The sequence below is a fragment of the Podarcis cretensis genome, assembly GCF_951804945.1.
Source record: "Podarcis cretensis genome assembly, chromosome: 4".
Lineage (NCBI taxonomy): Eukaryota > Metazoa > Chordata > Lepidosauria > Squamata > Lacertidae > Podarcis > Podarcis cretensis.
In genome coordinates, this window is record NC_137173.1 from 51372692 (window position 1) to 51394531 (window position 21840).

General features: G+C 42.7%; 1 protein-coding gene across 3 annotated transcripts in view; it reads left to right on the top strand.

The window, feature by feature from the left end:
* Positions 1-4986: 4986 nt before the first annotated feature.
* JAM2 (junctional adhesion molecule 2) overlaps positions 4987-21840 on the top strand; it is a 28012-nt gene continuing 11158 nt past the window's right edge. Inside the window, exons 1-3 of one of the 3 annotated variants that reach the window (XM_079972083.1) lie at positions 4987-5193; positions 14259-14324; positions 20190-20300. In XM_079972083.1, coding sequence (XP_079828209.1) covers positions 5139-5193; positions 14259-14324; positions 20190-20300 — 232 coding nt within the window. In that variant the 5' untranslated portion in view covers positions 4987-5138. The remainder of the gene's footprint in view (positions 5194-14258; positions 14325-20189; positions 20301-21840) is intronic. The other 2 variants (XM_079972084.1, XM_079972085.1) reach the window with 2 other exon arrangements.

The window sequence follows — 21840 nt, forward strand, 5'->3', positions numbered from 1 at the left end:
TTCAGAAAAACACCTTAGAACACTTAAATGCTTTCATCAAGTTCCACTGAGCTTATCCTGCTTGTGACATCATGCACGGCCTCAGAATTCCATGTTTGCTTTTAACCTAAGTTATCTCCATGCCAACAGCAGTGACCAGTAAACTTCTGAAACATAACCATCAGCCTGCCTTTCCAGCAACTGGGACATTTCCTTTTGCTTTTTTATATTAAAGCATGATGGAAGAGTTGTGTGTTGGCTGAAAGCATTTTATGGACATTTCATTTCTCAGCCCAACTCCAGCTGCTGTTGCTGCTGCTTTCTGTTTAGTATAAATAACAATCTCTAAGAGGACGATTATGAGAATCTATGAAATTGATCAGAGAGTGTGTCTGGATCAACTATTGTGAAGTTATGTGTTTTATAAGTGAGATAGTTAAGAAGATAGGCTTCTGCACTAGCTAAGGAACAATGGATGCTTCCTAAAGGACTGAATTCCTGTATTTTGTTTCTTTCTGATAATGAGGATACAGCCAGCAAGATTGGGTTACAAGCATATGTATGTGTGTGTAAATCTTGCTGACTGTATATTCTCTCTCTCTCTCTCTCTCTCTCTGTGTGTGTGTGTGTGTGTGTATCTATCTCCCCACCCTTTGCATCCCACTTTCCCTCTCCATTTCCCACTCTCCTTTATCATCCTCCTCCAATCTTCTTTCTGTCAGAGTCATCTAGGGACAAATGTCTATTAAGACCAGGCTGGGAAGAGACTATACCTATAAAGATGTGTCATTCATTCTTTTGGATAAAAGTTGGTAGATCCACTGCTGGATTAAACTCTCTTCCTATTAATCATGGATAATGAGACCTTTCAAGTAGAGCTATATTTTTCTTCATCTCTTACAAAATTCCAGCCCCAATGCTGGAAGCTGTTTTGGATTCCCGAGCATTTTCTTTTTGTGGAAATTACCCTTTCAGTCATTATCTCTTTTTTTCACCTTGTGATTTGACTGCATGCCATGAGCCAAAGGAAGCCAATGCTTGCCCTAAAGACCACTTCTTCACAACTTCCATGAGATAGAACTGTTTTTGAAATTTTGACTGCATGTCAACATTTATTTTATGTCCTGGACAATACTGAGGGTTTTTTTTTAAGAAGGACAAAGCTGCAATCATCTGTGGAGCAATTATAAATTGGCCTTTTTGAAGATGATGGAGAGATGTAACGTCTTGAATGGCAAAAGACAAACAGCCACACCAGCAGAAAAATTGATAGTTGTTAGAGACATTGTTTCATTTTTTCCCCCAGCATGCTTTCTTTTAGCCATGCACCTCTTAATTCCATAGTACAAATTATCCTGGTTTCACTTCCTTTTTCATGGTTAAGAGATTGTTTTGAATAGTTTGTTTTCATTATATATTTGGATTATATTATAATAATTGTAATGTTTGGAGAGTTGAATTTCTTTAATTAAAAAATAAAACTTGTTTTTTCTTTTCATAGACTTTTACTTTTGCAGGGGGGGGGGTAATTTGACATTCCCTCTCATGTGCATACACAAACAGTTGTTCATTATATTTGCTTTTTACCTTAGATTCATATGCAGAAATTCTCCAAATGCAATCTGTAAAATGACCAAGTTCCAACAGCTTTTGATCAGTTTGGCTGGTACCACAGTTGGCATATTTGACTAACCTCATAACAAAAGCCAGCCACTGATGACATGATGGAGACCACAATAGGAACCAAAATCGCATGGTTTGATATTTTAATGTGTAGCTAGGGCAGGAATGGCTTGCTAGTCTATGGTCTCGGGAACAGGAGTAGATAGCTCAACATTTCAAGTATCCATTGGATCCATGCTGGGTTAAGAAGATGGCACCTCAGATGTTAGAAGGCAACAAGTAAATATCTTTATGGGGACAAATTCAGACAGTGGTATCTCTCGTTCTATATAGTGTCCTTTCACCACTACCCCCAGGTTATCGCTCATGGTGCACCAGGACAGACCCATCAGGGATCATAGCCTCAGCTCTCTTTTGCTGCTGCTCCTCTGCTGTTCTTTCCTAGCCTCTGGCTTTCTGTGATAAAGAGCCTAGTTCTCCAAAAGCATACATTTAAATAAATATAAGCAGCTTTCCTGAACGTGCATTTTTATACCTTCTTTTCATGAATGTATACATTTTCATGCACACTTTACCCTACCACATGCATTTTTGTAGAGACCTGCATTGCCAAATTTGGAGACGTGTGAATTTCAAAGAATGGTTGGTCGTCTTTTCGCTGATGTATTGTTTTGGAGCGTGTGAAATAGGCAGGGTCACCTTTAAATATGAACTGAATCGAATTTCTCCCTCAATGTTTACCTACTCCATAGAAGGCAGGTGGGTAGCCTGTGGCCCCTGGTTCAATTTCATGCGGCCCTTGGCCTGATTTCATGTATATGGGAAAGAGGGAAGAACAAGGGGAGGGGAGAGAATAGTGGGTGGCAGAAAGTTGGAGAGGAAGGAGTGACAAAAAGAAAGCAAAGAGGTTGGGCGGGGAGAGAAAAGGGAGTGCCTACCCCAGTTTTGGCTCTGAGAAGTTAACCCCAGGGGAACAGTGCCCTCGACAGAGAAGAGATTGCCCCCAATGAGAATAACAAACAATGTTCTTTTGTTATCATTTAGTGCAGGAACACCCAATAGCAGTGAATTTCCTTTATTTCTCATCCAGGCCAAATCTTTTCCAAGTGGCAGACAATTTATGGCTTTTGGCATTTTGCCAAAACCTGATTCTTTAGCAAGGCCTTCAGCTGAAAAACTTTTCTTTCCTCACTATGAATAGGTTAAGGCTGTTTTCCTTTCTCTCTTAAGTTCTGGGGTTTTATTAGTTGCTTTCAGCAGAGAGGGATAATTATTGTTTGGGGATTTTGTGTATGTGTTTCAATGGCCCTCCGGAGCAGGCTTTGAGGGTGTGCAGAAGCACATAGGCTGGAGGAGAGGCAGATGAATTCCCATTGCACAGGAAAAACCCTGTTTGTGCAGTGTTGGATTCCACCCTGTTTATATCTTATGTTGTTAAAATATTAATATAGAAACTTATTTATAATTAAATTATTGATTAAAACACTTTGTTGCTCTAGTACAGGGGTGACCAATGTGGTGCCATCAAGATGCTGATGGACTACAACTCCCATCATCCCTGACTATTGGCTGGGGCTGATGAGAGTTGCAGTCTGTCAACATCAGGAGGATGCCACGGTGGCTATCCATGCTCTCTAGCACAACATACTCACTTTAGAGAAGAAACTTAGAAAAGTATTGAGGAAATGAATGAAAATGTGGGGAATGAGCAAATCAAACACTCTGCAAGCAAATCAGGATGAATGCTCAATAAAGACCAGATATAGTCTAACTTCAGGCTTTGTGCAAGCAAACTGGGATGAACGCTCAATGAACAAGTCATTGGGAGGAGCCTTGTAAGACAACTGTACTGTCACAGTATGTGACGGCCACCAATTTGGATGGCTTTAAAAAAGGATCGGACTAATTCACTGAGAAAGCTGTTGATGGTTACTAGCCAGGATGGCTCTGTTCTACTAGCACAGTTGGAGGCAGCAATGCTTCTGAATACCAGTTGCTGCATACTGCAGGATGGGGGAATGCTCCTGTGCCCAAACCCTTATTGTAGGTTTCAAACAGGCGTCTTGGGCGGCCACTATCGAAATAGGATTCTCAACTAGATGGGGCATTGGCCCGGTGATGCAGCAGGCTCTTCTTATGCTCCTAAAATGAGAAATGTTCTCGTGTTGCACAGGACTAAATCCAGCACCATCAGTCAATGCAGCACAGTGCACTTCAACTAGTGCCAGCACATGGCGAAGCTGGACAGCTGCCTCCCAAGAGCTGATGTTTGGAGAGTTAACTGAAGTGTGTTGCTGACATGTTAAAATCCCTAGCCCGGACCATGCCTACTCAGAAGTAAGTCATATTGATGTCAGTGGAGCTTACAGCTAGGTGACTGAGGTTAGGATTGCAGCCAGTCTTCCAGGACCAGGGAATCCACTCTTGCTTTCTTTATTGAAGCACCATACACACACACACAAAGGAAAGGAAACTGGTGGTGTTCTAGGCAATGGGTATGAGATCATTTTGATGCAAGATGGACCATCAAAGGGTTGCCTGGCTGGATGTACTAAGAGGAACAGCAAGAATGCTCACTGGAAACAATGGGATACAACTGAAGGTGCACAGGAGATAATGGGAGCTCCTGATCGCTTGTTTCAATATATACCTGTTGCTTCTCTTTATGGGCCTTAGAAAAGGGGGACTGACCTTTGGCCAGTCACCGTCGTTCAGCCTACCTCACAGGGTTGTGAGGCAAAAATGTAAAGGGAGAAAGCATGTACACCACCTTGGAGAAAAGCTGGGCCATAACTATATAAATGAAGATGTGCTAGATAAAAATTAAGCCCCCACAGAACAGTAATACCGGATGGAATGGGAGGCTAGACACAGCGTGGTGCAGCAGTGCAGAGTCTCGGGCTAAGAGCTGGGCGGCGACCAGGGTTCAAAGCCCCACTCGGCCATGGAGCTCCCTGGGCCAGTCACTGCCTCTCAGCCAACCGCCCTCGCAGGGTTGTTGTGGAGATTGAATGAGGAGCAGGAGAACCAAGTGCGCCACCTCGAGCTCCTTCGAGAAAAGGGGGGCACGTCGATGCAATAAGGAGATCTGGTACGGGCTTGTTGTCCGGCAAAGAGGCAAAAAGCTCTCTCTCTCTCTCCAGCGCCTTCAAAAAGCAGCGCGATCCCTTCCCTCTCCTCCTCGGCTGCTTCTGGCCGCCCCTTCTGCTGAGAAGTTGCCTCGGAGTTAAAGGCAACCCCCGTCGATGTGCAGAGGGGCGAGGGAGGCGAGGCTGAGCAGCTCGGGCCCGTCCGTCCCTCTCCGCCTAGGACCCAGCGGAAACCCCTGCCCATCTCCCCGGCTCGACGGGAGAGGCGCCGTCCCCCTCCCCTGCTCGAGGTGCCCGGGCGGAGGGAGGGAGGGAGGGAGGGTGGAGCCGGAGAACGCGACCCCCCCCCACCCCGTCCAGCTGCGTCGCCAGGCTCTCTTTCCCCGCCCCGGCCCCTTCCCTCGTGGGGGCGAAAGGAAAAGCGGCGAGCCAGCTGTTGCTGCGAAGATGGCGAGCCGCCGCGTCTTCTGGCTGCTCTTCTGGCACTTGGGCTTCCTGGGCTGTAAGTCGCTTCTCTGTCTTGGCCTCTCCTTCCCCGTAGGGCAGCGGCTCCCCCTCTTTCTCTCCTGGGGGGAGAGGGCGCTCAGCTCGCCTGGAAAACCCCAAGTCCTTCCTCGCCTCCGCGCAGCCAAGTTCGCCGCCGCCGCCGCCGCCGCCTTCTCGCGAGGAGCATCTGGTTGTTTTTTCCAGGGAGCGACGCCAGCAAGTGGCTCCCTCTCTTTTCGCTTGCAAAAGGTCCACCTCCTCCTGGTAGGGAAGAGCAACCTCGCCTCTCCCAGCTTCTCCGGGCTGTCTCCTCTTTCTCGCTGACTCTTCCTACTAGGCGGTACTGCCGCGAAGCAGAGGACGGGGCTCGCTCTCCGCCGCCCCAGCCGCCGCTCGATTTGATTTGATTAGCGAGGCGGCCCCAGGAGGCAGGCGCACGCGGCGGGGAAGCCGAGGCTCAAAGCGGAGCGGCGCCTGCTGGGGGCCTGTTAACCAGGCAGGGCCGCAGGAGGGCACCGGGGTCAACTGGGGTCAATTCCCAAGGCGCGCTTTAATTGAGAACGCTGCAATCTTAGGATGCTCATTTACCCAAAGCGTTTAAGGTGCATGGGCGTGTCCCTTCACACTTGCCTTGCTTCTAAGCCTGCATGAGAATTGGCTGGAAGGAGACTGCTGTGCGCACCGACTGTGGAGTGAGACCCGTGGAATCTGGGGAAAGATAGCTATTATGAAGAAGGAGTTTGGGGTATTTGGGAAATGGGGACCAGGGGCTCTCCACGTGCTTTTGTCCTCCCACTCCCATGAGCCACAGCCAACATCACCAAGGCCTCAGTTTCCCCAGCCCTATTCAAAAGTGTGTGTTGAAGTGGTTGAAAGCCTTGTTTTGCAGTTTTGAGGCGTAGATATCTGGCTTTATTTTAAAGTGGGATTTCTACTTGGTTTAGGAGAGGGAAAATCCTGTACATTTTTACTTGCAAGTTGGCTCACCTGAGCTCAGTGGGACTAAGTTCTGAGGCAACATGCCTAGGATCTGGCTATAAGACTTACTCCAGGCTGCCTCAGCCTCAGCCCTCCAGATGTTTTTGGCCTACAACTTCCATGATCCCCAGCTAGCAGGACCAGTGGTCAGGGATGATAGGAATTGTACTTGAAAACATCTGGAGGGCCAAGGTTGCGGAAGCCTGACTTATTCCCATTGAAGATTCCAGCTGTGACACACAATCCTTAAGACTGGATTCACTCCGCTGAGTCCACTCAGCGTTTTCAGTGCTGGGTTGTAAATCCATATTCACACAAATCGAAGCCCAGGTGTGAACAACTGGAGTGAGGGGAAGCTGTGAAAAGCATGGTCGGGGGAACTAACTTCACTGTACTCTAAGACTGTAAAGTAAGCACACCTGAAGTTCCACTGAGTTCAGTGGTGCTTTCTCCCAAGTATGTATAGGATTCTGCAGCCATGCACCATGAACCTAAACAACTCACTTGGGACTAAACCTAGAGTTTAATGGAACCTGCTCTCTGATAAATGTGCCATAGGCGGTTGACTTGGAAGTAAAATACATTGAACAAGTAGACTGTACATTGGTTGTATGTTGTGTGAAGAAATACAAAAGAGACTCGTGGGCTTGGCAACTATATTATTTATTACTTGACCTAAACCACTGAGCCTTGGGCTTACTGATCAGAAGGTCGGTGGTTTGAATCCCCGCGATGGGGTGAGCTCCGGTTGCTTGTTCCCAGCTCATGCCAACCTAGCAGTTCGAAAGCACATCAAAGTGCAGGTACAGTGGTACCTTGGGTTAAGTACTTAAATCGTTCCGGAGGTCCGTTCTTAACCTGAAACTGTTCTTAACCTGAAGCACCACTTTAGCTAATGGGGCCTCCTGCTGCCGCCGTGCCTCTGGAGCACGATTTCTGTTCTCATCCTGAAGCAAAGTTCTTAACCTGAAGCACTATTTCTGGGTTAGCAGAGTCTGTAACCTGAAGCGTATGTAACCTAAAGCGTATGTAACCTGAGGTACCACTGTAGATAAATAGGTACTGCTCCAGCGGGAAGGTGAGTGGTGTTTTGGTGCGCTGCTCTGGTTTGCCAGAAGCCGCTTGATCATGCTGGCCACATGACCCGGAAGCTGTCTGGGGACAAACGCCGGCTCCCTTGGTAAAGCGAGATGAGTGTCGAAACCCCAGAGTCGTCCACGACTGGACTTAATGGTCACGGTCCCTTTATCTTTACTAAAGGAATTGTTGAAAAAAATTGCAAAGGGAAAGGTGCACAAAGTGAGGTTTTGATGTGCCTGAAACTGAAACTTTTAAGAGACTTAAAATTTTATATTGCAATTCACAAGATTATTCAAAATGATTTGTGTGCTAAAGCATTTTCTTTTGTATTTCAGAAAGATAATCAAGCATTGTTGTGATACTTAATCTTGCAATTTAAAATAAATTCAGCAGTTTCAGATTCTGTGCTTTTCATCTTTTCTAGAAGAAACCTGTTTTTGAAAATTGAAGTTAGCCGTTTGGGGGAGAGTTGCATGTAGTTAGTTTTGCCTAGGGTTCAAAATAACCTGGCATCAGCACAATAAAGCACATTCAAAGCACATTATTTCCCTCACAGAATTATGGACACTGTAATTTACTCCTCACAGAGCAATTCCCAGCAACCATTAACAAACAACAGTGCCCCAAAGGACTGGTCTTCAATTCGTGGGTCACAGCCTGATCCAAGGTGGGTTGCAACATGAGCACTACCACCCTGCAAATGTATGGTAAAAGATTAAGAAATGGGTCCCCAAATGCATGTTTGGGTTAAAAGTCGGTCCTAGGTCTGAAAATATTGAATATATGCTTTAAATGTATAACAACATCTTCAAACATCCACATCAAACTTGTTAAGGAATCAAAACATTCCTTTTTAGGAGGGTTATGAAACATATGGGGGGGTTGTTTTGTTTTTATTTTTCTTTAAAAAAGATTGTCAGAGCCTCTGAAAGCAAAAGTAGCATGCATGAAAACAATCAAAAGCATGCCCTCATAGATTATGTTTTCTCTTGATAAATATAACTTCAATGAAGATAAGAGGGGGGAAGTAGAGAAAAACGCCCCACCCAAGAACTGTGTTGAACACAGATAGGTGAAGCCAAGCCACACAGCTGTGAAAACAATGTGTATTGAAATATGTTGGATATCTGACTAGTATGCTTGTTAAGCTTTAATTCCCGGCAGATTTGGTACTTTGTACTTGTACACTGTAGTGATTTCAAATTGATGTGATTATTGGAAGATTTGAGATGTTTCTGTTTTGATGGCTTAATATAATTTTAGAAATTGTTCCCCGTCTGCATTTTCCCTGTCCCAAGATCCTTCCATAAATCAGGATTACACCTATCAGTGAAAGATATCTTCCTCGTAGCATTTTTCACACAAGATGCAAATTACTTTGATATTGTGTTGGGAACTGATTTTGATCTCAATTAAGCTTTGTATAGTAAAGAATTGTTCAGAGCTATTCAATGTTTATAAGCTCAAATTGTACTGTTATGAATCTATGGGTGCAAGACACCCTGAATTCTGGATTAAGTTGGTGTTAGAATTTAATTAAGGTTGGGCTGTTGGAACAGGGAAGTAGCAAAACCTGTGTGTGTTTAAGGTGTGTGTTAGCTGCTATTAATCCTCTGGAATTAGCGTATGTGGAGAGACAATTAACCTAGGCAAAGTACAGTACAGAAGTTGTGTATCAGCCACTCTCTTTAATCCAAGGCAATCAATACAAAGCTAGTTTTGTTTGAGGCAATAACCTGGGGGGTAATGATTCATTAGCACAACAAAGCATCAGAGAACTAGGTGTAAGAATGCAAAGACCAGGGTTTAGGTTAGCAAGTGCATAATAGGTGGGACATGGCAGGGCAGGGATGATGCTGTTGCCTTTGGAAGAAGCTGGCGTCCACTTGGGATGTGATGTTTGAAACCTCCACAGTAGGCACTGGTTTTATATGTGCATAAATAAACCATATATCATAAAGACACCACAGTGGAATGCATTCACTGTGAAACTTGAAACTCCTAGAGCTGTATCCGACTAAGTTCTACTCAGAGCTGTTGTTGGCATCCGTCTGTCTCAATGGAGTGTGCCTCCGAAGGTGAAGTCAAACCACTGGAGAATCACAGAAATTAATGGACTTGCTACTACTATTTTTAAGAATGCTACCAACTTGATGGACACTTTCAAATCCTGCCACATATTTACAGAAAAGCCAGGCTGGTAGTTGCCAGGGACGTGGATGCATTGCACTGACAAGCCGTTAACTCTCAACCTCCAGTTTTTCAATGATGGTAATGATAATAATGGTGGTCAAATACTGCACACTTAAAAGTGCTACATAAATGGTAAGCCAGGATAAGTCTTGCTACATTTGACAGTACTGTAAAGTGCAATTCTCTTCTGCTTTGTTGAGAAGCTTCATGGGCTCTCTTAAATACTAATCCTGAATCTGAACAAAGAGAAGTTCTCAGCATTTTTTGTATTGCCCAGTTTTGTTGCAAAGCTGAGGTAATGCAATCTGCTGCAGTTTCCTGAGTCTAAAGCCCTGCAGAAAAAAAGCCATGAAGGTTGGGGTTCTTCTTCTTTGTAAGATCCTGGGTCAGCGTGCTAATATTCATGAATGGTTTTTCTGCTTTACTGCCTTTGTAAGAGCTTGGAGCAGAGAGCTGCATAGCAACGGAGGCTTCCTTAGAGATTCACCTTCAGCGGCCGGCTCTTCCTTTTGTATAAAAGAAGGGAAGTGAAAAATGCAACAGTTCAGGCCACTTAAAAGTAGCACCGTTAACCCAACAAATGAGGTACAGAGCAAAATGCCGTGCTGCTGTGCGTTTTCCTGTTTGCCTTGCCATTGTTCTGTGTCATCTGTATCCTATCTGCCCTGTGTGTGTTTGCTTTTTGTATAAACAGTTGTTTTTAAAAAGACCTAAATAAGGGCAAGAGGCTTGAGTTGAAAGTTTGCAATTGTTAGCTTACTACAAAAGGTGCCAGTTGATCTTTATCATACAAACATTGCTTTCTGTTTTTAAATTATTATATTTTTTTAAAGGAAGATTACATGACATTGTTTTTGCATCATTATGTAAAACTTTAAGGGTTTAATTCTAGATTCCAACAGTAGTTCAGGGCACTGCAATCCCTACGGAAGGCAAGCTGTAGCTCCACACTGGATCACATACTTTGTAAGCACATAGTCCCCCATACGTCTGGTTCAAGGATAGCTAATGTAGCTTCCTCAAATGTTGGCAGCAGGGCCAATGGTCAGGGTTGATGTGAGTTGTGCTCCAACAATGCTTGGCAGGCCACATGTTCCCAATTCCTGATGTAGTGGATGACATATTGGTTGCTTAGTTATTTTCTTATTAATTAAATTTCTATACTGCCCTTCATCCAAAGATCACAGGATGATTTACAATATAAAAATGCAAAAAGCACATACAATAAACAAACAAACAAATACACAACAATACCCATGGTGTAAAAGGCCCTAGATTGTTTAATTAGCCAAAGGCCTGGAAAAAGAGGAATGTTTTTGCCTGGCACCTAAAGATATGTAGCGAGGCTTTGAGAGTCAGCTTGCCTGGAGTCTGTTTTGGAATCGATAAATTACTGGCTACCAGTGCACCAACAATATCTGAAGGGCCCCGTGTTGGCTAGCTTTGCTCTAGTTTGTGGGTAGGTAAACTAAGGCCTGGGGGCCGGATCCAGCCCAATTGCCTTCTAAATCCAGCCTGCGGATGGTCCAGGAATCAGTGTGTGTTTGCATGAGTGGAATGTGTCCTTTTATTTAAAATGAATCTCTGGGTTATTTGTGGGGCATAGGAATTTGTTCATTCTCCTCCCAAAAATAGTCTGGCCCCCCACAAGGTCTGAGGGACAATTTACCAGCCTCCTGCTGAAAAAGTTTGCTGACCCCCTGCTCTAGTTAAAGCATCTTCCATGGTGTAGCTGTAGAAGAGATGTCTGGTGGGTTGCTGCCTCTGAAGAAGCTGTTCTGGGTTTGATGTTTCCAATGGTCTGAGCAGTATAACGTGTACCGAGTCCAGAGTACTGTGTATTGAAGCCAGAGAGCCTGTGTGCTGAAGCCCAGATGGCTTCTATAATCTAGTCAAAGGGTTTCATCAAATACTGCTGTTCCACTAGCACAGCAGACTACCCTAATGGGACTTTTCTCTCCTTTTCTTCAGTTTCCCATGCACCATCAAAATCTGCTCCAAGGAATTGGAGAACTCCCTGCCCCAGAGCAGATTATGAGGTTGTGCAGAGAAGGGAGATGAAAGGGAAACCCGATTGTACAAGTAGCATTCTGCATGCACACACACACCCAAAGTACCTGGTAGGTGTAGCAACCTTGGCAGTGTGTAGGATGGCTGTAGTCAAATGAGGAAGTAGTTCTTCTATCCGTAGCAGTTGTACAGGTGAGGAAATTTTGGCCACTGTATCTTTCCCCAGCACATCATGCACCAACACAAAATTCTTTCCTCTACACAATTATTGTACACATGATACATTTGTTGTACAAAGGTGCAACAGGGTTTGCAATCTTAGTGGATCTTGCATTCCTGGAAAAAAAAATTAAAGACATGATGCATTTTAGTTTTGCAGCCATTTGGACAACATTTGCATTTTTAGGCTTCATAAATTGGCAGCGTTTCCAACAACTTTGTTGCTATGGAAATAAACTCTGTGCAGCTCTTACAATAGCAGTGTAAGTCGATTATTTGTAAGACACTAAGCTTTTTTAAAGACACCTGACCCCCATTTATCTATTCATTGCCAAGAAACAGAAGAGGCAGCAAAAATCTCAAGCCTGGTTCAAAGTTAAGTTTGGGCATTTTTATCCTGTTGATGCTTACCAAAAGAAACTGAAAAATATTTATTCAATCTATAAATCAAAAGCATTATGGGAAGAAAAAGGATCTTTGTGCAGAATCTTCAAAGTTTTCTCTTACTGAATTGTGTCCTTAATTCATAGATGTCTGTAGTAATATTGTGCTCAAGGAACTCAGTGCAACTCCCACTGAAAGCAAGCGGTTAATGAGGTTGGATGGGTCTTGAAATCTCAGTTTCTCATTTCACCTCCCCACCACCCCCCACCCCGGTTCTGTCTTAAATTCAGTTCACCACATTCCTATATCAGTTGGTGGTGGTGGTTTTTTAAAAATTCTCTTGAAAATATGTCTTTATTTTAATGCATATTTCTCTTAATATACACTTTGCATGCAATTTTGCCTAATAGGGTGTCTTTTTTTGACATTTTCACTAATGTAGTGCATTTTATGTACGCTTTGCCCTGATATGCACATTTTTAATACACTTTTGGGGGGTTGATTAACTGCATTGCAAAATTTGCAGGACTGTGAATTACAAAGGATAGCTGTGCTTCAGTTTACTTGCTCTTTTGGGAAGTGAGAATTGGGTAGATCCAGATTAAAATCCAAACCAAACTGAATTTCTTCCCCATCCTAGCAGTTGATAATGTGTGCTGGTAAAGGTCCAAGCCTGCAAGAACTGTGCACATACATCTCAAGTCCAGGATGCTTTCTAAATACACATATTAAAAATGCATTACCTTACATGTGATTTTGTGTGTGCATACTGGATTCACACACACACAAAAATGTTTTAGCTTTGAAAAGTTCTAGTCAAAATTTCCCCACCCCACCTTTTGCCTGAGCTTTCTTGTTATTTAATTCTCAGTGATGTGTATAAGGAGTCTTTCAGTTAACGTTTTTATAAATGTCTCTGTTCAGAATTCTGGAACACATTCACAGTTCCTAAAAATGTTTCCAAAGTAACTGAAGACAAAGGTGAAAGTTTGCATGCATCTGTTTTTTCTCCTGAAAATGGCAAACAGTAAACTATTTCAGTACTTACTGGGGTGGGGAAACAGTACTTACTAGCAACCAGCAAGAACAGTAGTAGAAAAAATGCTGACTTTTGAAATATATGTATATTTATTTCCCTCTAATTATACTGCTTATATTATTTAATAGCAGCAGTGGTAAGACTAACTGTAAATTGCATAGTAGAAACACACATTTTATTTAATGCACAAACACATGCACACATTTCCTAGATTATTTATTAGTTTAAATCAAAGTAGAAAAATGGTGGGGAAGGGGTAGCCAGAAAAATGCTTCATAACTTTAGATGAAAATGTGTAGTCATCTTTAGAAGCAGTAAGCTTTAGATGAATTGCTGGTATTCAAAAAGCCTGATGCATGCAGCCCAGATTGGTTTCCGTGGGACTGAAGTGCAACAAACTTGGCCTGGATCCAAAAGAGCTGTTAGCACACTCAGATGCAGAGTGTCATTAGAGGGAGTGCTTATATTAATATTCCATGTGGAATCACCACACTTGGTATGGTCTGACCTGTAAATGGGAGCGAATCGTAATATTTATGGAAGGGATCTGAAATGCAGCCCCCTAAATTGAAAGGTTCTTAAGACTTTCACCATCCCTATTGGATAATCCTCAGTCTTCCCTGAAAAGACCAGAGAATATAATTTCCAGTTGCACAACTTGGCTGTGCAGTTTAGAATCATTGTTGAGCTGTAGTCATAACATGAAAATTATAACCTTCCCCTCCCTCTGCCTTCTTTGGCTGGTTGAAGTATTGTTGTTGAGAATTGTGTGAAGGGATGTTGTAGTGCAACAGTACAAAAAACTGCTTATCCCTGGTGTTGCTCAGCTGAAACCTGAGTGATTCTTTTAAGGGCAGTTTACCTTTCATCTGATCTGATGTTTAAATACTATAATCCAGAACTGTACCTAGAGTTAAAATACAGTGTTCATTTGGCCCTGATGCAGGTGTATAGAAATATGAGTTGCACTTGTAGATTAAAAGAAGAAAAGGACTCTAAAATACATTTGCACATGCATGGTTTAAAAAAACTTAACTAGTTAGTTTGATCTCCTTTGCAGGCAACATGATTTAAGCAAACAGCCCAACTTTATGACTGCAGAGGGCATTTATTTGATTTAAAAAAAACAACAACAGTGAATGGACATTGCAATGTAAAGGATTTCTTTTTTCTTTCAGATTATAAAGCGTATGGAATCGTCGTAGAGACAGACACGAAAGATGTTACAGCAAACGAATTTGAGGGTACAGTATGTGTATGACTGTGTACGTCTTATATCAATGGATAAGTGAAAGTCCTGAGATGAATTTTAAAAGGCTGTTTGATTAAAAGTGCAGTGGAGTGATGCAATGGATACAGCAGCAACAAAATGAAGTTGGATTGTATATATATAAAAAAGTAATCCCATTTGTCCCCCTCAACTGAGTGCCCCCAAATCTATTCTATTTCCAAGCCTCTGGAGCAGATTTTGTGTGCATGTGCGGTGGGGTGGGTTCAGAGAGAGAAGAGCAAGAAGAACTTTGGTTGCATAAGCAGAAGTCCTTGCATAAACAGGGTGACTTCGTTACATACAAACCTGTGGGTGCTTCCAGACAGGTGTTTGGTGTGAAACTGATGTTTCAAGTTTTTTGCAATGTCTATACAATATCATTGGTGTTGAAATGCCAGCCTGTACTTCTCCCTATTTAATAGAGTTGCTTTTCCTGCGGCAAATCCAAATTATTATTATTATTTTAAAAAAGCAACAACATAAGGTTGAGATTTCAGAACAACCCTTTTTCGCAGCCCATCTGATCCAGCAGAACTTAACAGTTTTTAAAGTTCCATTGATTTTAATGGGTGAAATTGCAATATATGCTTAACCCCATCAGTTGAAACCATTAGGATTTGATAGTGCATGACATGGACCACATTGTAACCACTTTGGGTAAGTTTCAACAGACAAGTCCATACCATTGTTCTTTGGGAGCATCCCACAAATTACAGAAAAGATTTCTAGGATTATAATATTAAGAATCCAACCAATTTCTGGGGAGGGGGGCAGCCATTGGGAAGGCCCTAGATTTTTCTATGTCCCACCACACTGCCCGCTACTGAATTTATTTTGCTGGAATATTCAGATTCAGTTTGGCTTTTCTTTTTTGGAGTGTGTTGCTTTTTGTCCTTCTAGGCAACATGCACTGTGGACTCTCATGGTGACTGCTTGCTTCCAATGCTCTGGAGCCCAGGGAAAAGGGATTCTCACAACTCTGTAATGGAGGCATGTTACTCCCCCCCGCCTTAGGGGAGAAACCATTTAGAAACACCCTCTTTTATGTTCTGAATTTCAAGTGATCTAATTTTCTAATCATATAACTTTTTTAAAAAAATATATCACTATTCACCTCTTCTTGATTTTAACCCACTCTGCCTAACGTCAATTGTTATACAATACTGGTAAATGGATTATTTGTGTTTGTGTGAGAGAAAGTGAGGCACGAATGCATTTTAAAGGGCAAAATGGGGGGGATTCATTAATTATTGGGCATTAATTATAAGGACCTATGCTTAGGACCTACAGTTTCTGAAACTTTTGAAATACAAACAAAAGAACTGGTTCAAGCTGTGAACCTAGGGGGTAGGAAATACAAAAGCTTGGCTCCAGCCCTTCTGAAAATATACTATTAATATTCTCTACCAGTGCACAGCCACAGTAAGTGCTCTTTAGGATCACAATTCATGCAGCGTAAAAGTAAAACCGTACAGACTTCGCTGTTGCCCTTCGTGAATGGAATGTGCCCCTGGGAACGCTTCCATAATCGTCTGCAACATACACAGCAGGGATGGGGAACTTTTTCAATTTGGGGGCCACATTTCCTGCTGGGCAGCCTTCCAGGGGCCAGATGCCAGTGATGGGCAGGGCCAGAGGCAAAAGTGAACAGAGTGACAAATGTGAAATCTGTACTTGTACAGTAGGCTAGCTTCTTCACACCCCTCTCTGTCCTCCATTTGTACAAGCAAGAGGCATAACCAGAGTTAAAGAACTTACTCTAGCCCAGCAAAAACAGTGAAGGAAAGTGTGAAGCAGGGCTGACAAGGGGTGTGGCCTGGGGTGTGAGGGTGTGGCTAGGGAGGGTGTGTGAGTTGAGGAGAATCCCAGGGGCCAGATACAGAGGTGTGGAGAGCCAGTATGGTGTAGTGGTTAAGAGCAGTAGTCTCGTAATCTGGGGAACTGGGTTCGCGTCTCTGCTCCTCCACATGCAGCTGCTGGGTGACCTTGGGCCAGTCACACTTCTTTGAAGTCTCTCAGCCCCACTCACCTCACAGAGTGCTTGTTGTGGGGGAGGAAGGGAAAGGAGAATGTTAGCCGCTTTGAGACTCCTTAAAGGGAGTGAAAGGCGGGATATCAAATCCAAACTACTCTTCTTCTTCTTCTTCTTCTTCTTCTTCTTCTTCTTCTTCTTCTTCTTCTTCATATTTGGCTGCAGGTCTGAGGTTCCCCACCTATCATAGACAGACTCCATTGCAGATGTGCATGGATTCATTGACAGAGGGGTCAATACGAAAAGCTAGGCGATGACTCTAAAATCACAAGGTGCCTTTAATATAATGAGAAGAAGCTATAAAGGGAACGTGTACTTGCAATGCATGGAACTCTGTACGCAACCCTGTAGAACTTTCGGTTATTGTCAGAATCACGTGCTTTGAGTCTGTTTTAACAATTCATCTGTGAACAAATGTTTTCTCGCTCTCTCTTTCTGTATTTTTCTTTTCATTTCCCACCCATGTGTGTATATCTCTCTGCATGTTTTGTTTTGTTTGAGTATCTTTATTGGCTGTTCTGCTGTGGACTGCCAAGAAAGGTCACTTGGCATCGTTTAGGCTGTTATCCCCTTCCACAGCATTTCCCCTTGCCAGAACAAAATGGGAACTAGTACAGTGTGCCAACTGTAACAAATATAGACCTGATGTGAAATAAAGAACATGGGTCCTCTATGGAAGAGTCAGTAATTGTGTTAGTCCTATCGTTTTCTGAGTTAGCGGCTTTGCATTTGCTGTGATTGATTTGAAAGATATTACCGTAAATCCACACTTAACGTTTGTCCCACGTTTTCTTCTGTTTGTCCCATGATTTCTAGACACAGGTCTGATGAGTTTTTCTTTCATTCTGCTGCTTTCCCTGGGAAAACCCACTGTTTACTGCTGAATCAGAACAAACATCAATCCACAGAAAACCCTATTGATGTTTGATTCAGCAGTAAACTGCAGGCTTTCCTGGGGAAAGTGGTGGAGCAAAACAAAAACCTCCCAGACTTATTCCTAGAAATCATATTACAAACAGAAGTGAAGATGAATCATTAGACATTGTACTTCCTCTTGACAGTTTCTTTCTTTGTCTTTTCTGGATTTATTTGTTACTGTTTTTTCAGAAATATTTCCATCTGTCCTTATCCACATTCCATTTTATCTTTATTGCCAATTCTCTCATCCACACCCTTCTCAGATTTGCATTTTTGTTTTTCTTCTTGAGTTACCACCCATGTCAGCTATTCATTCGTGTGTGTGTGTGTGTGTGTGTGTGTGTGTGTGTGTGTATCGCCCTGTCATCTACAGTTTAGTGCTTTTATCTTTCTCCCTTTACAAATATAAAAGTTTAGGAACCCTTTCCCCCCCTGGAGAAATGTCAGGGAGAAACCATCTTTGAAAAGGTTTGTTAGGGTGCATGAACAAGAGCAAAATAGCTTCCCCACTGTGCAGATTTGAAATTCTGAAATCCCATATCCCTTCTCTCGTTTTTAATTCTATTATATTATATATATTATAGCAATATGAGAATCAGCCAAATAAAATACTTGTAAGAATAGAACACAGTGGTCTCGTAACTTTCTTTCTCAAAAGCATAATAAAACATTAAGAAAAGACTAGTTGATGCAGGCATTTCAGGAAAGACACCACCTATTCCGCTCAATCAGAACTTCGGAAACAAAAGCATTTCCACTGCTTTGCTGTGGAAGTCTGTCATATCAATGTTGTTTATGATTTCCTGGAGCAGGGTAAGATCCCATCATTAGAACTTCTTTTAATATGCTTTTGAAAGGCAACAAATGTTCTTTTGGGTGGAGTAATATGGTGCTTACATGCACATTGCATGAGCAATATGGGGTTACATCTAATTGATTGAGAAAGTTTCCAAAATGGCCACAACAGTGCGTGTGTGAATAAAGTGTCCTGCTACAATTTGCAGGCATCAATAATATAACACAATAGCTGGCCAATTTCACCACCTAACCTTGTAGCTGCTTTTATGCTCAGAATATGTAATTGCAAAGTCAGTAAGTATGTCTTTCATTCTTATTCTTTGAACATTTGCAACATGGAAAGTTGTAGGCGTGAATGAAGAAATGAGACTGTACATGGAGTTAGACTTTAATTATAGGGAGCCAGGCCAGGCCACTGCTGGTACCTGCTGCCACTGCTGGTACCTGCCATTGTACACACATATCATGTGTGCATAAACAGGGAGGAAAAACTATTGGGTACAAGATCATCTCCCACAATTACCTTTGCAGGTTAAGACATTGTGGGTTTTCCCCACACTAATAAACCACAGCCAGGAAGCTAAGAACCTTGGATTCGCATCATAGTTTGTTTGGAGTCAAGCAAACTAAAATTCTTGGTTCCGACATAATCCTAAACCAGGGATTGTGGTTTGTTGCTCCTGCTTGTGCTAGGAGAGGGAGCAAAGTGTGAGCTATCTGCATGTTCACATTACACATTAACCATGGTTTACCATCATGTGTGAACACAGGTAATCAGGGCTGACCCAAGACATTTTGGTTCCTGAGGTGAAGCACAAAATAGCGCCCCTTCCCTGCCTGGGAAGAAGTGGGGAGTGAAGCTGTATATTAAGAACAAGGGGTGAATAAAGATCTACATGTGATCCTTTTCTTGAAGGCCAGATCTGCTACTGTCGATTCTGCTACCTGAGGTGATTGCCTCACCTTTCCTCATGGATGGCCAGCCCTGCTGCCAATGAATTCCTTCAAATTCCTTGCTTCTTGAGTATCAATCAGCCTTTAGAGATGAATAATCACTATGGTCTTAGTGAGAACGATGAAGACTGTAAAATGCTTGATGATTCACAACTTGTTTAGTGCTCTTGATGTTTAGCTTTTCTGATGTTTAGCAATTGCTTGGCTTCTTTGGATTTATTTTTGTACTACTGTAAACTTAGGGGCGCCTCTCATCCTACATGTTGTGTTTATACAGTGGTACCTCAGGTTAAGTACTTAATTTGTTCTGGAGGTCCGTTCTTAACCTGAAACTGTTCTTAACCTGAAGCACCACTTTAGCTAATGGGGCCTCCCGCTGCTGCCGCACCGCCGGAGCACAATTTCTGTTCTCATCCTGAAGCAAACTTCTTAACCCGAGGTACTATTTCTGGGTTAGTGGAGTCTGTAACCTGAAGCATATGTAACCTGAAGCATATGTAACCCGAGGTACCACTGTATATGGATTTATTTCTGTAAAATTCCCATGCCACCTGCAGAATCTGAAAAGCTTGGGTCCAGATACAGTGGTGCCTCGCAAGACAAGAAGAATCCGTTCCGTGATTCTCTTTGTCTAGCGGTTTTTTCGCCTTGCGAAGCAAGCCCATTGATGGCTTAGCGGATTAGCGCTATTAGCGGCTTAGCGGCTTTTAGCGGCTTTTAGCAGCTTATCGGCTTAGCGGATAAGCGGCTTAGCGGCTTAGAAAAAAGGGGGGGGGGGAAACCCGCAGGAACTTGCAAGACATTTTCGTCTTGCAAAGCAAGCCCATAGGAAATTCGTTTTGCGAAGTACCTCCAAAACGGAAAACTCTTTCGTCTAGCAAGTTTTCCATCTTGCGAGGCATTCATCTTGCGGGGCACCACTGTATCTTAAGAGTTATGCACCAAAATCCTGAATGGGTGCACACTTTGGCATGATGAGAAGCTTGTGCATTCTGTACCCCAGTGTACACACACAAAATGTATATGGACTGTTAATCTGTAGAGTCATTCTACAAAAGTTAGTTCTGAAAGTGTGCCAGTTGTTTGTAGTGTATTCCAACTCAGAGCAGAAACAATGACGTATTTTTCCGTCTGCAGAGGCATTTCTAAGCTGTAAACACAATGAAGGGAAGGAAACTACAAGAGTAGAATGGAAAAAAATTACCAAAACTGGAGTTAAATTTGTCTACTTTGAAGGTTCCTTTGTTGGTAAGAAAATGCTTACATTTATATTTGTGTGTGTGTTTACTGTGCTGCTGAGGGCTTGTGTCCTGCATGTGAAATGTTCCCATGTTCAGGATTGCATGGAGAAATCACAGGATGTACACTGTACATGGATTTATTTTTTACTGTTCTATCCAATTCTCCTCCCAAGAAGGTCAAGGTGACGTACATTGTTCTTTCCTTCCATTCTATCTTCGCTCAACCCTGTGAGTTAAGTTAAGCTAGGAGTTACCAGCTGGCCCAAGGTCACCCAGCAAGCTTCCAAGCTGAATGGGCATTTGAACCCGAGTCTCATGGATTGAGCTTGTAGCTCTAGCAGCCATTTCCATGATTGTGACATCACAATCAACCGTAGAAATAGCTGCTGCCTACTTTGCTGAACAAGAGGATAGCCTGTTAGGTTCACATGTTCCTTTTAGTCATAGGCACATTTCTTAAAAGATAAATCAAATAAAATTGATTTGACTGCCTGACGTAAGATTCATTTAATTAAGTGACATTCCCTATATGTGTATGTGTTTGTGTGTGGAATAACTAGTTAACAGAAAATACATATTGCATTCTGCTGTTGTAGAGTTCTTGTGTGTCACTGAAAATCTCCCATCCTTTGTTTCAAGGGTTGCTTAAACACTTGAAAGGCAAAGTTGCACATATGTGGATTTCCTCCCTTTTCCATTCATGTTCCTGACTTTCCTGACTAACCCTTCTTCAGAAAGCTAACATCCACACTCAAGCATCCCATTCCATCTGTAGCTTGGCTTACTCTGTCTTGTAGTGCTGTCTGCTGTTGTAACAGTTTTGAGGGAGAAATGAGAAAAAGCATGCATCTCATGTGTGAACCTGCCTTTAAGTCACAAATTAGGTCTTGCACAAAATGGCTCCTCTGCTTTCAGTGATGTCATTTTGAGTACGCTCTAAGCATCTGTATGGGGGAAAGAATGGGGTGAGAAATTGGGGGATGAGGAATTAAAGGGGGATACTGCCAGCAGTCACAGCCCTGTAGCAGTAACCACAAAACATGTCCTGACAGCCACTAGCTGCTATTTTGCTCTACCAATTTCCCCCCAGAAAAGGAGTAATATGATTAGGATATATAGCAGGAGTTGCCAACTCAGTGCCTGGGAGCCATGGCATCCACAAAGGCCTTCATTTGGATTAATGGCATTGATAATAAACAGGGTACTTGTGTCTTTAACAGCTGTATGACTGATAGTGGCTGATAGTTCTCATTTGAAAACATTCTGCTGCAACATATGAAATCTTACAATGTATCGAAATTGCATGTGAAATATGTGTTTGAGACACCAAATCCCTTAATAAACTAGCTCATATGAATGGAGTGTTGGAAGGGTCTTCGGGAGAAAATACCGTATTTTTTGCTCTATAAGACTCACTTTTCCCCTCCTAAAAAGTAAGGGGAAATGTGTGTGCGTCTTATGGAGCAAATGCAGGCTGCGCAGCTATCCCAGAAGCCAGAACAGCAAGAGGGATTGCTGCTTTCACTGCACAGCGATCCCTCTTGCTG